This window comes from Panthera leo, chromosome D1 (genome assembly GCF_018350215.1).
Source record: "Panthera leo isolate Ple1 chromosome D1, P.leo_Ple1_pat1.1, whole genome shotgun sequence".
Classification (NCBI taxonomy): domain Eukaryota; kingdom Metazoa; phylum Chordata; class Mammalia; order Carnivora; family Felidae; genus Panthera; species Panthera leo.
In genome coordinates, this window is record NC_056688.1 from 67225521 (window position 1) to 67240078 (window position 14558).

The 14558-nt window shown below is 45.1% G+C and overlaps 2 protein-coding genes and 1 long non-coding RNA gene across 7 annotated transcripts in view; 2 read left to right on the forward strand and 1 right to left on the reverse strand.

The window, feature by feature from the left end:
• IRAG1 (inositol 1,4,5-triphosphate receptor associated 1) overlaps positions 1–10925 on the reverse strand; it is a 119910-nt gene extending 108985 nt beyond the window's left edge. For 3 of the 4 annotated variants that reach the window (XM_042906906.1, XM_042906905.1, XM_042906904.1), the window contains exon 1: positions 10771–10854. Coding sequence is in view for 1 of the 4 variants with exons in the window: in XM_042906910.1 (XP_042762844.1) it covers positions 10844–10910 (67 nt within the window). In the remaining 3 variants the exon portion in view is untranslated. Of the gene's footprint in view, positions 1–10770 lie in introns of all 4 variants that reach the window. The other variant, XM_042906910.1, reaches the window with a different exon arrangement.
• LOC122201037 overlaps positions 1–14558 on the forward strand; it is a 174954-nt gene that overhangs the window by 152099 nt on the left and 8297 nt on the right. The gene's annotated exons all lie outside the window — the stretch shown is intronic.
• On the forward strand, positions 3788–4149 carry LOC122201036 (60S ribosomal protein L30-like). The gene has a single exon (XM_042906920.1). The coding sequence runs from the start codon at positions 3802–3804 to the stop codon at positions 4147–4149; it is 348 nt and encodes a 115-aa protein (XP_042762854.1). The 5' UTR covers positions 3788–3801.

Consider the following 14558-nt stretch of genomic DNA (forward strand, 5'->3'; position numbering starts at 1 on the left):
CTTGAGAAGCTGGGGTCTCAACCACTACTCCATGCTGCCTCTGAGGCAGACTGGGTGACTATGGCAGGGTCTATGACCTTTTAGGGCACAAGACTTGGTGAGACAGAGAGTGTCTCAAGACTCAAAGTGTACAACATGGCATTTCTTATGATAGAGATTCTAGACTTGTACTGTATTTTCCTACCAGAGGAAGGGGCTTGTTCATAGACAAGGTTATGAAACATGATAAAGATTGTCACATATTGAAAGAAGACAAAGAGAGATACAGAGTAGAGTTGTCCAGCATCCTGCCCCAAAGCTCAGGGCATTTTTGTTCTGAGAAGCAGTGCCAGGACCCCCTAGGCTCAAACTACAGGAGCAGACACAGAGGATGGACATTCTCACTCTCCTCTATGGCCTGGGTGTATGTGCCACAGACAGATGGAAGTTGCCACAGATTAGGCGTCTGATGGTTTTTTATTTGAGTCCCCTTTCTTTACTTACTAGTTAATATTAGTTGTTTTGAGTAAGTGGACTGTGTCAGTTGCTCACAAATATCTCCCTTAGATGGCTATGGTCTGATTTTAACAACATATTATATATATAAAACACCTGGCACAAACAGCATGCTCAAACAATGGTAGTTCCCATCCCCTCCTTTCATTGTCCATCTACATGAAGGATCCCAGAGGAAGAGGTAGTTAGGAGGCCATTTGCTCCTTGACTGGAGCTGCCTAAATGGAACTTGCATGAAAAAAAATCCACACCAGATACTTCTAGTTGGATGCTTGTCTTGTCCACAGAAGGACTGCTCCTCAAACAGGTGCCCACTAGGCATGTCAGGAAGAGAAAGGGTGAAGTTCCATCAGGCAGGAGAGAGAGGAGCTGGGGGTGCTCACCTCCTCGTACTACATGGCAGCCTCTGCAGCCTGAATGCTCCCTACCTGTCACTAGGGTGTGGCACATCTGCTGGTGTACATCACCTCAGAGGCCAGCTTTGCAACAGGGCTTGGGTCAGCCCTCACTGAGGCACCATTAGGGGCATCATGCTTCTTCTCCTACATGATTGTTTCATTGGTGTGGGAGGAGCCACAGAATGAAAGACTCCCGACTCCCCCCCCGCCCCCCAGGGGAATGGCTATCTTTCTTTTTTTTAATATAACTTATTGTCACATTAGCTAACATACAGTGTATACAGTGTGCTCTTGGCTTTGGGAGCAGATTCCCATGGTTCATTGCTTACATACAACACCCAGTGCTCGTCCCAACAAGTGCCCTCCTCAATGCCCATCATCCATTTTCCCCTCTCCCCCATCCCCTTCCCATCAACCCTCAGTTGAAGGAGAAAACCAAAGCGGGAGGCATCACAATCCCAGACTTTAGCCTCTACTACAAAGCTGTAATCTTCAAGACAGCATGGTATTGGCACAAAAACAGACACATAGACCAATGGAATAGAATAGAGACTCCAGAATTGGACCCCAAAATGTATGGCAAACTAATCTTTGACAAAGCAGGAAAGAATATCCAATGGAAAAAAGACAGTCTCTTTAACAAATGGTGCTGGGAGAACTGGAGAGCAACATGCAGAAGAATGAAACTAGACCACTTTCTTACACCATTCACAAAAATAAACTCAAAATGGATGAAGGACCTGAATGTGAGACAGGAAACCATCAAAACCCTACAGGAGAAAGCAGGAAAAAAACCTCTCTGACCTCAGCCGCAGCAGTTTCTTACTTGACACATCTCCAAAGGCAAGGGAATTAAAAGCAAAAATGAATTATTGGGACCTCATCAAAATAAAAAGCTTCTGCACTGCAAAGGAAACAATCAACAAAACTAAAAGGCAACCGATGGAATGGGAAAATATATTTGTAAATGACATATCGGACAAAGGGCTAGTATCCAAAATCTGTAAAGAACTCACCAAACTCCACACCCGAAAAACAAATAATCCAGTGAAGAAATGGGAAGAAGACATGAATAGACACTTTTCTAAAGAAGACATCCAGATAGCCAACAGGCACATGAAAAGATGCTCAACATCACTCCTCATCAGGGAAATACAAATCAAAACCACACTCAGATACCACCTCATGCCAGTCAGAGTGGCTAAAATGAACAAATCAGGAGACTTTAGATGCTGGAGAGGATGTGGAGAAACGGGAACCCTCTTGCACTGTTGGTGGGAATGCAAACTGGTGCAGCCGCTCTGGAAAACAGTGTGTAGGTTCCTCAAAAAATTAAAAATAGATCTACCCTATGACCCAGCAATAGCACTACTAGGAATTTACCCAAGGGATACAGGAGTGCTGATGCATAGGGACACTTGTACCCCAATGTTTACAGCAGCACTTTCAACAATAGCCAAATTATGGAAAGAGCCTAAATGTCCATCAACTGATAAATGGATAAAGAAGTTGTGGTTTATATATACAATGGAATACTACTTGGCAATGAGAAAGAATGAAATATGGCCTTTTGTAGCAATGTGGATGGAACTGGAGAATGTTACGCTAAGTGAAGTAAGTCATACAGAGAAAGACAGATACCATATGTTTTCACTCTTATGTGGATCCTGAGAAACTTAACAGAAGACCATGGGGGAGGGGAAGGGGGAAAAAGTTACAGAGAGGGAAGGCGGCAAACCATGAGACTCTTAAAAACTGAGAATAAACTGAGGGTTGATGGGGGGTGGGAGGGCGGGGAAAGTGGGTGATGGGCATTGAGGAGGGCACCTGTTAGGATGAGCACTGGATGTTGTATGGAAACAAATTTGCCAATAAATTTCATATTTTAAAAAATAATTAAAAAATAAAATCTCAGAGGGTGTGTGAGTGAAAAAAAATATATATAGCCTTGAAATATATGGCGGAAAAACTCTGAAAAAAAAAAGTCTCTTATAGTTTGCCTCACTCTCCAGGGGAATCGCTGTCAGATGGTGGGTTCTGACAATGGTCAACCTGACTGGCTTAGCCCTTTCCTCTTCCCTTTCTCTTGGGAATGTTCTCCCTGTAGGGGACACTCATTCTGCTCTGCATTTCCTTGCTTTATGATTTAAGGGGACCTGCCTCCACTAGAGGGCACTCCAGAGGGCTGGGGTAAGTAGGCTTTAGAAAGCCTGCTTGTCAATTAATTTCCAACAAAGGAAGCAAGACTATGCAATGGGAAAAAGGCAGTGTCTTCAACAAATGGTGTTGGGAAAACTGGACACTCAGATGCAAAAGAATGAAACTGGACCACTTTCTAACACCATACACAAAGATAAACTCAAAATGGATTAAAGACCAAAACGTGAAACCTGAAGAGAGTACAGGCAATAATTTCTCTGACATTGGCTGTAGCAGTATTTTTTCTAGATATGTCTCCTGAGGCAAGGGAAATGAAAGCAAAAATAAACTATTGGGACTATATCAAAATAAAAAGCTTGTGAACACTGAAGGAAACAATCAACAAAACTACAAGACAACTACCAAATGGGAGAAGATATTTGCAAATGACATATCCAATAAAGAGTTAGTATCCAAAATATATAAAGAAATTATACAACTCAACACCAAAAAACCCCCAAATAATCCAATTAAAAAGTTAGCAGAAGACATGAACAGACATTCTCCAAAGAGGACATACAGATGAGGAACAGACATGAAAAGATGCTCAACATCACTTATCAAGAGGGAAATGCAAATCAAAACCACAATGAGATATCATCTCACACCTGTCAGAATGGCTACAATCAAAAGCACAAGAGCCTTTCTCTCTCCCGGCCATCTTGGAGGTTGCTTTTGGTTGGGTCCGTCCCGCACCTAAGGCAGGAAGATGGTGGCCGCAAAGAAGATGAAAAAGTCACTGGAGCCCAACAGCTCTAGGCTCCAACTCATTATGAAAAGTGGGAAGTATGTGTTGGGGTACAAGCAGACTCTGGAAATGATCAGACATGGCAAAGTGAAACTGGTCATCCTCGCCAACAACTGCCCAGCCTTGAGGAAATCTGAAATAGAATACTATGCCATGTTGGCCAAAACTGGTGGCCATCACTACAGTGGCAATAATATTGAATTGGGCACAGCATGTGGGAAATACTACAGAGTGTGCACACTGACTATTATTGATCCAGGTGATTCTGATATCATTCGAAGCATGCCAGAACAGACTGGTGAAAAGTAAATCAAATAAAAGTTTTCTTGGGGCGCCTGGGTGGCTCAGTCGGTTAAGCGGCCGACTTCGGCTCAGGTCATGATCTCGCGGTCCGTGAGTTTGAGCCCCGCGTCGGGCTCTGTGCTGACTGCTCAGAGCCTGGAGCCTGTTTCAGATTCTGTGTCTCCCTCTCTCTGACCCTACCCCCATTCATGCTCTGTCTCTCTCTGTCTCAAAAATAAATAAACGTGGGGCGCCTGGGTGGCGCAGTCGGTTAAGCGTCCGACTTCAGCCAGGTCACGATCTCGCGGTCCGTGAGTTCGAGCCCCGCATCGGGCTCTGGGCTGATGGCTCAGAGCCTGGAGCCTGTTTCCGATTCTGTGTCTCCCTCTCTCTGCCCCTCCCCCGTTCATGCTCTGTCTGTCTCTCTCTGTCCCAAAAATAAATAAAAAACGCTGAAAAAAAAAAAATTAAAAAAAAAAATAAATAAATAAACGTAAAAAAAAATTTTTTAAACAAATAAAAGTTTTCTTTAATAAAATTGGCTAGAGCTTGTTTTAAAACCTGAAAGAAAAAAAAAAGCACAAGAAACAACAAGTGTTGGTGAGGATGCCATTTACTGGCTTTGTGTTGTTGGACAAGTTCCTGGCCCTCTCTGTGCCTCAGTTTCCTGATCTACATAACAGAGATAATCACAGTAACTACTTCAGGGGGTTGCTGTGTGGACTAAATGAGGTACTGCCAATAAAACCTTAGAACAGCACCTAGCACACAGTAAGTACTCAATAAGTGTTAGCTACCCTTGTTATTACTTCTATCCAATAAGCAAACTTTATAACTCTACCATAAATGGAAAAAGCAGTACGGCTTATACCTCAAGGTGAGAGGAGTTATACAAATAAATGAAAACACTTATTAAATACTAGCTATTGCCTGACAAAGGCTCCAGGCTCAAGGCTCGCTCTCATTTTGGCCAAGAAGGGAGACAAGCCAGGGTCTGAAAGATGTTGAAGGCACAGACAGTTCAAGCCAAGGTGAACAACTTGTCCTGAATTGCCTGGGACTTCTGATTTTAGTGCTGAAAGTCCTGTAGCCCCTCTCATTCCCAGGCTACATCAGATGGAGGCTTTCTTCTTCACAGCAGGACTAAAAATAACTCACAAGGGAATAACATTCTTGTGATGTGAGTTCGTGTGTTTAGGGCTGAGTCAGTATCTCACTTATTATCTTGCAGAATAAGTCACACCTTGGGCCACACCACACAAGCCTACCTCTGAGAGCTGGGTTTTCAAATATCATACATGTACAGAAAAGCCATCATGTGTGTACCACTGAAGCAGTCCCCAAAGAAAAATCACATTCATAAGGGCCCAAGAAAAGGAACAGTGATCAAACCATGGCACAGCTAAAATTACTCTATATTATACAACCATTGAAAAATCATGTTTTGAAGTATCTTTAATGGCATGGAAAATGATGCATAGGGGCACATGTACCCCAATGTTTATAGCAGCACTTTCAACAATAGCCAAATCATGGAAAGAGTCTAAATGTCTATCAACTGGTGAATGGATAAAGAAGATGTGGTTTATATATACAATGAAATACTACTTGGCAATGAGAAAGAATGGAATCACGCCATTTGCAGCAACGTGGGTGGAACTGGAGGGTGTTATGCTAAGTGAAATAAGTCAGTCAGAGAAAGACAGATATCATATGTTTTCATTCATATGTGGATCTTGAGAAACTTAACAGAAGACCATCAGGAAGGGGAAGGGGGAAAAATAGTTACAAACAGAGGGGGAGGGAAGGAAACCACAAGAGACTCTTAAATACAGAGAACAAACTGAGGGTGGATGGGGGGTTGGGAGAGAGGGGAAAATGGGTGATGGGCATTGAGGAGGGCACCTGTGGGGATGAGCACTGGGTGTTGTATGTAAGCCAATTTGACAATAAATTATATTTTTAAAATGATGACAATAGAATGTTCAATTTTTAAAAAGCAGATTAAGATGTCCTTCAGTGAGTGGATAAATAAACTGTGGTACATCAAGACAGTAGAATATTATCTGGTGCTAAAAAGAATGAGCTATCAAGCCATGAAAAGACACGGAGCGGGGCACCTGGGTGGCTAAGTCAGTTAAGCATCTGACTTCGGCTCAGGTCATGATCTCATGGTTCATGAGTTTGAGCCCCACATCAGGCTCTGCACTGACAGTGTGGAGCCTGCTTGGGATTCTCTCTTTCTCCCTCTCTCTGCGCCCCTCCTCTAGTCACTCTCTCTATCTCAAAATGAATTTTATTTTATTTTATTTATAATGTTTATTTATCTTTGAGAGAGAGAGAGAGATAGAGTGCAAGCAGGGGAGGGGCAGAAAGAGTGGGAGATACAGAATCTGAAGTAGGCTCCAAACTCGTGAATGGCGAGATCATGACCTGAACCAAAGTCGGACACTTAACCAACTGAACCACCCAGGCACCCCTCAAAATAAGTTTTTTTAAAAACTTAAAAAAAAAAAAAAGAAAAGATATGGAGGAAACTTAAATGCATATTACTAAATGACAGAAGCCAGTCTAAAAAGCCTACATACTATATGCTTCCAACTAGATGACATTCTGGAAAAAGTGAAAATATGGAGACAGTAAAAACGTCAGTGATTGCTAGGGGTTGGAGTTGGGAAGAAGGGTAAGTAGGTGGAGCACAGGGGATCTTCAGGGCAGTGACACTACTCTGCATGATATTATAATGGTGGATACATGCCCTTATACATTTGCCTAAACCCACAGAATGAATAACACCAAGAGTGAACCCTAAGGTAAACTATGGACTTTGGGTAATGATGATATGTCAGTGTAGGCTCATGAATTGTAACAAATGAACCACTCTGGTGGGGGTTGTTGATAATGGGGGAGGCTGTGCATGTGTGAGGCCGTAGGTATATGGGAAATCTCTGTACCTTCCTCTCAATTTTGCTGTGAACCGAAACTGCTCTAGAAAACTTAAATCTTTAAAAAAAATTTTAAAGCACATATTAATTTTAAAACCACATATAGTAAGACCTTAGTTTTATAAATTGCAAAGAAACACACCGTCGTATTAACAATATTTATATCTGAGTGACAGGATTCTGGGGGATTTTTTATTTCTTCATATTTACTTCTGTATTTCTTTTTTTTAATTTATTTATTTTGAGAGAGAGTGCACGCACAGGGAAGGGGCAGAGAGAGGGACCAACAGAATCCCAAGCAAGCTCTGCGCCATCATCACAGAGCCCACTGTGGGGCTTGAACTCATGAACCATAAGATCACGACCTAAGCCAAAATCAGGAGTCAACGCTTAACCGACTGAGCCACCCAGATGCCCCTGTATTTCTTGTTTATACTTATTTGTATATTTCCCAAGAAATTTTAGCATGGAACATATATTTCTTTTATTATAAGGGAAAAAATGAATAAGAATTATACATAAAATAGTACTAGGAGGAAAGTAACCAGAACCGATTAAGCCCAGACTTTGAAAACTGTTTTTTACAGCTGTGGCCCACTGGGAAGGAGGTTTCCTCGCTGACCATCATCTGCTTTCCTTCTTCTCTGGAGAAAGCCCTTGCAGAGAAGGCAGGGCTTGTACAAGGTCATGGGCTCATGTTGCCTCTGCATTCCATCCAGTGAGGCTGCCCTGAGCTGTCCCCTGAACCTCAGGCTCCAGCCTCCAGGGTCTATAGGGCAAACACAATATCTCTTTCCCTCTTTTCTTGATTTTGGCATCGTGTGGACTGTGGCACTTGATAACTTCCCCAAGTCGCGTGTTACTAACTAGAAGCAGGGTGGATCTAACACAGGAAGTCTGCACTTTAGACCCAAGTGGCCTGAGCTGACATCCCTGCTCACCACTACGGGCTGTGTAGCCTTGGGCACATTACTCCATCTCTTTCTACCACAGCGGCCTCGTGTCTATTGTGAGGATTAAATGAAATAACGTTCTAGCACAGATCCTGGCACAAGCATCTCATGAGGGGCTTCATTTATATCAATTTTCTCTCTCCTTCCTTTTACATTTACCACACAAGAACTCAGTTCTCTATCCCCCTCCCATCGATTCAGAGAGCTTCCCAAGTGGCAGGGGCAACATCTGACCTCCAAAATTTCTCCTTCCCACCCATCCAGGACTCTGCTCCTCCTGGGTCACAACCCCTCAGCTGATGTCTGAGTGGCAGGCCGGTGGCTCCGTGGAGAGGTGGCCAGGGTGGGAGGAGGTGGCTAACTTGAGACCCCCACCTTACCAGGCTAAAATAATCTGATCATCAGGTATGCATACACAATAAACCAGGGCCCTGTTTAACTGGAACACAATTTGTGAGCATTATGTCCATTTCTTCATAAGGAAAACAAATTGATCCTTGAACATTCAGTCCTTCCCAGCATCATTCTGGGTGCAGGCACACAGTGGAGATGAGACAAGGTCTCAGCCCTCACAGGGCTGTCTCTTCTGCTGGAGGTGTGGGCTACATCCACCCACCTTCATTACCAAGACGTGAAGGAAAGAGGCAGGGCCATTGGAGAAGTTGGGAACTGTACTTATGGTTCAGCCCATCAGGCATCATCCAGCTTCCTCACATGGAGACTTAGAACCCTCACCCTGAAGCCATGAGCCCACTGGTCCACCTGAGAATCAGTGCCAAGAAGAAGGTATTACATGGCACTGACTACCCTCATTCAAGATACTAAATTGCCTGCTCTGGCACTGGGTGGCTGGGTGACTTTGGACAAGTCATTTAACATCCCCTACTCATAGTGTCCTCCCTGTAAAGTTGGGCAAAGATAACATCCCTCATAGCGTTACTGAGGAGAGCACAAGAAATCATGTGCAGAAAGCCTGAGGCAGAGCATCAGGAGACAGTCGGGGCTTCCCCACTGCCCTCTCAGAAGCGGTACCAAGTGGAGATGAATAGAGCATGGTGGTTAACAGCAGAGCCTCCGGAGACAGGCTGACTGGGGTCAAATGCCAGTTCCACCTCTCACCAGCTGTGTGACCTCTCTATGCTAAAATGTCCCCACCTACAAGATGAGGGTAGTAACAATAATCCCTGCCCCGTAGGGCTGTGGAAGCTAAATTACTATATGGGATGTGCTTAGAACAGTGTTAGATGTATTAAAAATAGTGTGTTTGCTTTTTTTCCGCTTCTTCTTCCAAAAAACATTGTTTATGGGAGCAGTGATTATGTTGTAGCAATTAGTACATGATTATACATCCCAGGCAACCTTTGAGGGTATGCAGGAATGTCCCACTTTACCACCAAGCATAGAGAAAGGTACATCAGCTGTGAATATAGTCACCCTCAACACACACATACACACACACACACACACACACACACACACACACACACACACACCACTGTATCAAGGATGACCAAACATGACGGTGACAACTGTATCGTTCACTTGGTCAGAAATCACAAGAAACTATTGAAGGTGGGAGTACCCTGTCACTCACGCCTTGTCTGCTGTTAGACTCAGACTTGGGTTCAAGTCCTAGCACTGCTCTTCCTTAGCAGTCTGACCTTAGGCAAGTCACTTAACCTGGCTTTCCTCCCCAGAAAAGTGCCCCAGGAGGCTGTAGGGGAATTAACCCCACCTGTCCCACGAGGGTGTCCTCGCCCCCTGGTGGGGATGACAGAATCCTTAGCAGACTCTGACTCCCTAGTGCTTCCAGCCTAACAGTCCTGGGAAGCTTCCTCCTTCTCCCTGCAGGAGACCCAGCCCCGACAAGCCCGTGGCTTCTTTACTTCCCCCTGAGAGGCCCCCAAAAGGCAGCCTGAAGAGTGTTAAGAGAACACCAGCTGCCGAGCTCTGGGAGGCAGGAGTACTAGCCAGGGGCCCCAGACCCTGCACTCTGTTGACTCAAACTGCAGAGAATCTCCAGGCTTTCACAGCCGTTTCCTGGGCAGGAGGAAACAAGACAGCTAGGCCCCTCTCTGCCCTCTGTCCACTGGCCTTTCCTTTGGGGGAAGTCAGCCTGAGTGCTATACGATAGCTTTGACACCAAGCTCTTGGAGGTGAGCCAGGCTAGGGAAACAGGTTGGGCACATGTACCCACTCCAGAGAGGAGGGAAAGGGCACAGGGGGCAAAGCTGGGCACAGAAGGAAACATGGAGACAGAGATAAAAACAGAAGCTGCAACCAGAACACAGGACAGGAGGGGCAGGCACAGAAACAGGGGCAGGGTCAAGGATGGAGACAGGGCTGGGCCAGCACAGGGTCCTACGTGGACGGGGGTGCAGCACAAGGTCGAGGTGGAGGACAGAGGGAGTAAGCACAGAGCTGAGCTGGGAAAGGGATAGCAGGCAGTGGGGGGAAAGCCCTGCCCAGAAGACTTGCATAACCTGGGGACCCGCTATTTCCCCAGAGGGGCCCACAGGAAATCTGGGGGTGGGCTCTCCACTCAGAACCCACATTTTTACCCCAGCCTGTGTACCCTTTCCAACAGCAGCAGACGGAGCATGGTTTAGTTAAGTTAGAGGACTGGCAAGATTCACTTCTTATTTAAAAATCATGACAGCAACAATAAAAATACTCAGCTGAAATGGCACCCAAAAAAGCCAACTCCCCTGAAAGTTAAAGTCAAGCGCCCCCATCCCAGCACCTTGTACCTTTAAGGAGGAGAAGGGTTCCCTCGCGTCCCAGCTGAAGAGCAGGTTATTCTTGGATATAGCAATGACTTACCTAAAACTGAGTTATTCCCCTTTCCTCTTCTGGCCAGCCTCTCTTCACTCTGGGGAGCTTTTACCATTTAAGGTCAATGTTACATCTGGCTCTGGAGCTCCGAGCTGAGAAGCCTCTGGCTGCTGAGCCTTGGCCACCGCCTCCTCCTAGAGGGGCTGGGACTTGGAGCCTGGAGCTCCTCAGGGAGCCCCCTGTGTCCCCACTGAGGGGGCTAATGGCAGGGGAAGCTGACCAAGCCAGCCCCAGGGCTCAGGGCAGACTGGGCCTGCAAGGCAGCTGCTTGCCCTGAGTGCCTCGCATGGGCACCCACACAGCAGAGGGCAGTGCCCATGGGCGGCTCGTGCTGCTGGGCACTGTCCTGGCCAGACAGGGACCAAAAGAACTCTGCAGATCTGCCTCCTAGCCTGGAATCCCCAGCAAGCATGTGAAGCTGGACAAGACCCTGGCTCAGGGCCAGGAGAAACTGGGAACACTTCCTGTCCCAAAGATTCATAGGGGGGGGGGGGTGCTGCTCCCACCTTAAACCCTTGGGATTATCAGAGAGAAAGGCCTAGTAGGTTCAGCTAATTCCAGACCTGGCAGCAGCCCCAGGGGCTTCAATCCCTGTTCCTGCATTAAGCGGACCCATGGACTTTGCATTGTGGAGCCCCAGTCTCCTCATCTCTAAGACAGGGATAACAGTGATAACACCTCACTCACAGAGTTGCAGGAGGGATAAAGGAGACCATAGGGAAGGCTTAGCACAGTGTCAGCATGTCACAGTGCTGACAAGCACAAATTTGTTTCCTTCCCCTGCCCAGATGCAGGCAAGGACGGGTTGTCTCTCTCCCGGAGCCCACATGCTGACCTTACTTGCTCCTCACCCACCTTGGATGCAGTGCCCACGTAGGGCCAAAGTCATGGAGCTCCAGACTCTGTGCAAGTCACATGGGGACTCCAGCCTTCTTCTGAGGCCAGAGGCAGCTCAGAGAAGCCCTGGATAGAGTTGCCAGATAAAATACAAAACACCCACTTAACTCTGAATTTCAGATAAACAACACATAACTTTTGTAGTATAAGTATATCCAAAACAACATTATACAGTGTAGTTTTAAGTATGTCCTATATATATATATATATATATATATATATATATATATATATATATATACTTGTGTGCATGCGAGGGTGTGTGATGAGGGTGCAAAGTGTGGGTGTGTATACAAACCATATATTGAACACCTGCTGTATTCCAACCTCTATAATAGATGCTCTACGTAAAAGCATGTAGTGCCCTACAAAATGGAGTTATTGTACCTTCCCTTCCAAAAGGAAATTGAGACATGAAGAAGTGAAACCATTCTCCTGACATTCCACAGATGGGAAATGGTAGAGCTAAGAGGTGAACTTAGGTGGATTGGCCTTAAAGCTCTTTCCCCTTGGGGCACCTGGGTGGCTCAGTCAGTTAAGCGTCCAACTCTTGATTTCGGCCCAGGTCATGATCTCACGGGTTCATGAGTTCAAGCCCCACGTCAGGCTCTGTGCTGACAGGTACAGAGCCTGCTTGGGATTCTCAGTCTTCCTCTCTCTCTGCCCCTGCCCTGCCCATATGCTTTTTCTCTCTCTCTCTGTCTGTCTCTCTCTCTCTCAAATAAATAAACTTAAAAAGCCCTTTCCCCTTCAGCCAGAGTGTCTTAAACTAGAGTTCATAGATAGCCTTCGGGAGCTTCTGAGCCCACTGAAATTGTATGTGAAACACTGTGTGATTTGTGTTTCTCTTGGGTCCAGGCCCATAGCTTTCACCAGACTCACAAGGAATCATCAAATAACTTCTAAAATCACTGAATTAGTACAAGAATTTCATAAAACACATTACTAGTGGGCATGTAATATGGAACAAGTTCTATAGAAGACAATTTAGCCTTATCAAGATTATAAGGTTCATCTCCTTTGGCCCAGTTTCACTTCTAGGAATTTTTTTCTACAAACACACTCCCACACTTGGGAGATGACAAATGAACAAGATTATTCACTGCAGCTTTGTCTATAAAAGCAAAAGGATTGGAAACGACACAAATGTGTATCAACTGGGGGCCATAAAAAGATGATGGGGTCCAGCCATAACAAAGGATAAGGAAACTCTGTGTAGTGATATGAAAAGCCTCCAAGATATGATTAAGTGGGAAAAGTAAGATAACAGAACAGTATATGGATAGATAGATAGATAGATAGATAGATAGATAGATAGATAGACACACAAACATGCACAAATATACTTATGTTCACACATACACAAGTCACAAGTTCATGTGTGTATGTGTGCACACAATCTCACTAAAACAGCATACGAAACAAATAACATTAACAATAGTGGCCAATGGGGAGAGAAACTGAGTGGCTGGGGCAGAAAGTATCCACTATATACCTTATGTATGTATTCAAAGTTTTGAATCATATGAATAAATCATATGTTTATATTCAAAAATAATAATGAAACAAATGCATTGCAGTGAATAGGGATTTAATCAAATCATCTTCCAGCACTGCCTCCCCCAAGTGTCAAAGCGTATTGACACGAACCTAACCAAAAATAATTTTCATTGCTTTTGTTTTCTATTTTGGAATAATTACAGACACACAGGAAGTTGCAAAAACAGTACAAAGAGTCTCATGTATGCTTCCCCCAGCTTCCCCCCAGTGGTAACATCTTTCTTGGCTGTTGTACAATATGAAAACCTGGAAGTTAGCATTGGTGCATTACTTTTACTAGACTATAGATCGTATTCTAAAGGTTATTTTTAAAATACAGTATAGCCTCTCACAGCTCATATATTCATTTAAAAATGTTTATTGAGCACCTTTAGAGTGCCAGACCTGGTGTTGGATGACGAGATGTGGTAGGGACAACTTAGACCCATCTCTGCCCGTGTGGGGTATAGACTAGTGAAGGTGACCCCCTTAATCAAGTGGGAATAGCATCGCAGAAGCCCAGAAGCCAGCAGTGCACAGGGAGTGCTGACCAAAGCTCTAAAAAAGGAACCGTGTCCCTTGCTGTCCTGGTCATGGAGCTTCACAGCTTGCCTGAAAGCTGACTTTTAATCCTTAAAAGAGCATGAGCAATTACTTGGCTATTTTTATCCTTGTTCCTGGAGCCACACAGGGATTTGGCCTCACTCTACCAAAGTCTTCAGCTCATCACTCATTCCCATCAGAGACAATCATGTGTCCTCAGCATTAAAGCAGTGGCCCAGCAGAGATACACTGGCACACAGCTGGGGGAAGTTCTCCCAACAGACCATTTGACTCAGAGCCAGGGAAGAAGTCTGAAAGTCCCAGGCCAAAAGCTCATCCTGGGACTGAAGGAAGCCAGCTTGGAGAAGCAGCATCTTGCCAAAAACACTGCCAGCTCAGGGACTGACAGCTGGGATGACCACACTGAGATTTCCCTGCCCCTTGTATGCTCAGAGACTCTGTGCTATGCCTAGCACTTAGTAGGCCTGGGATGAGTAAGCAAATAAATAAGTGGCCAAGTCAGTGGGAATGACACCTAGGTGTCAATCAGATGACAATGACAGGTGTCATTTACCGCACATGGTGCCAGGCACTGTGTTAGCTACTATACATGTGAGGTCTAGTTCAGTCCTCACCAAATCCATGTGATGTAGGGCTTCTCACACCCATGTCCTAGATGAGGAATGCAAGACACAGAGAGGTCAACAAGCATGCCCATGTCTCT

Bases quoted from the DNA above. Each gene is read 5' to 3' on its own strand.
- LOC122201036 (XM_042906920.1), top strand. From the start codon at position 3,802: ATGGTGGCCGCAAAGAAGATGAAAAAGTCACTGGAGCCCAACAGCTCT.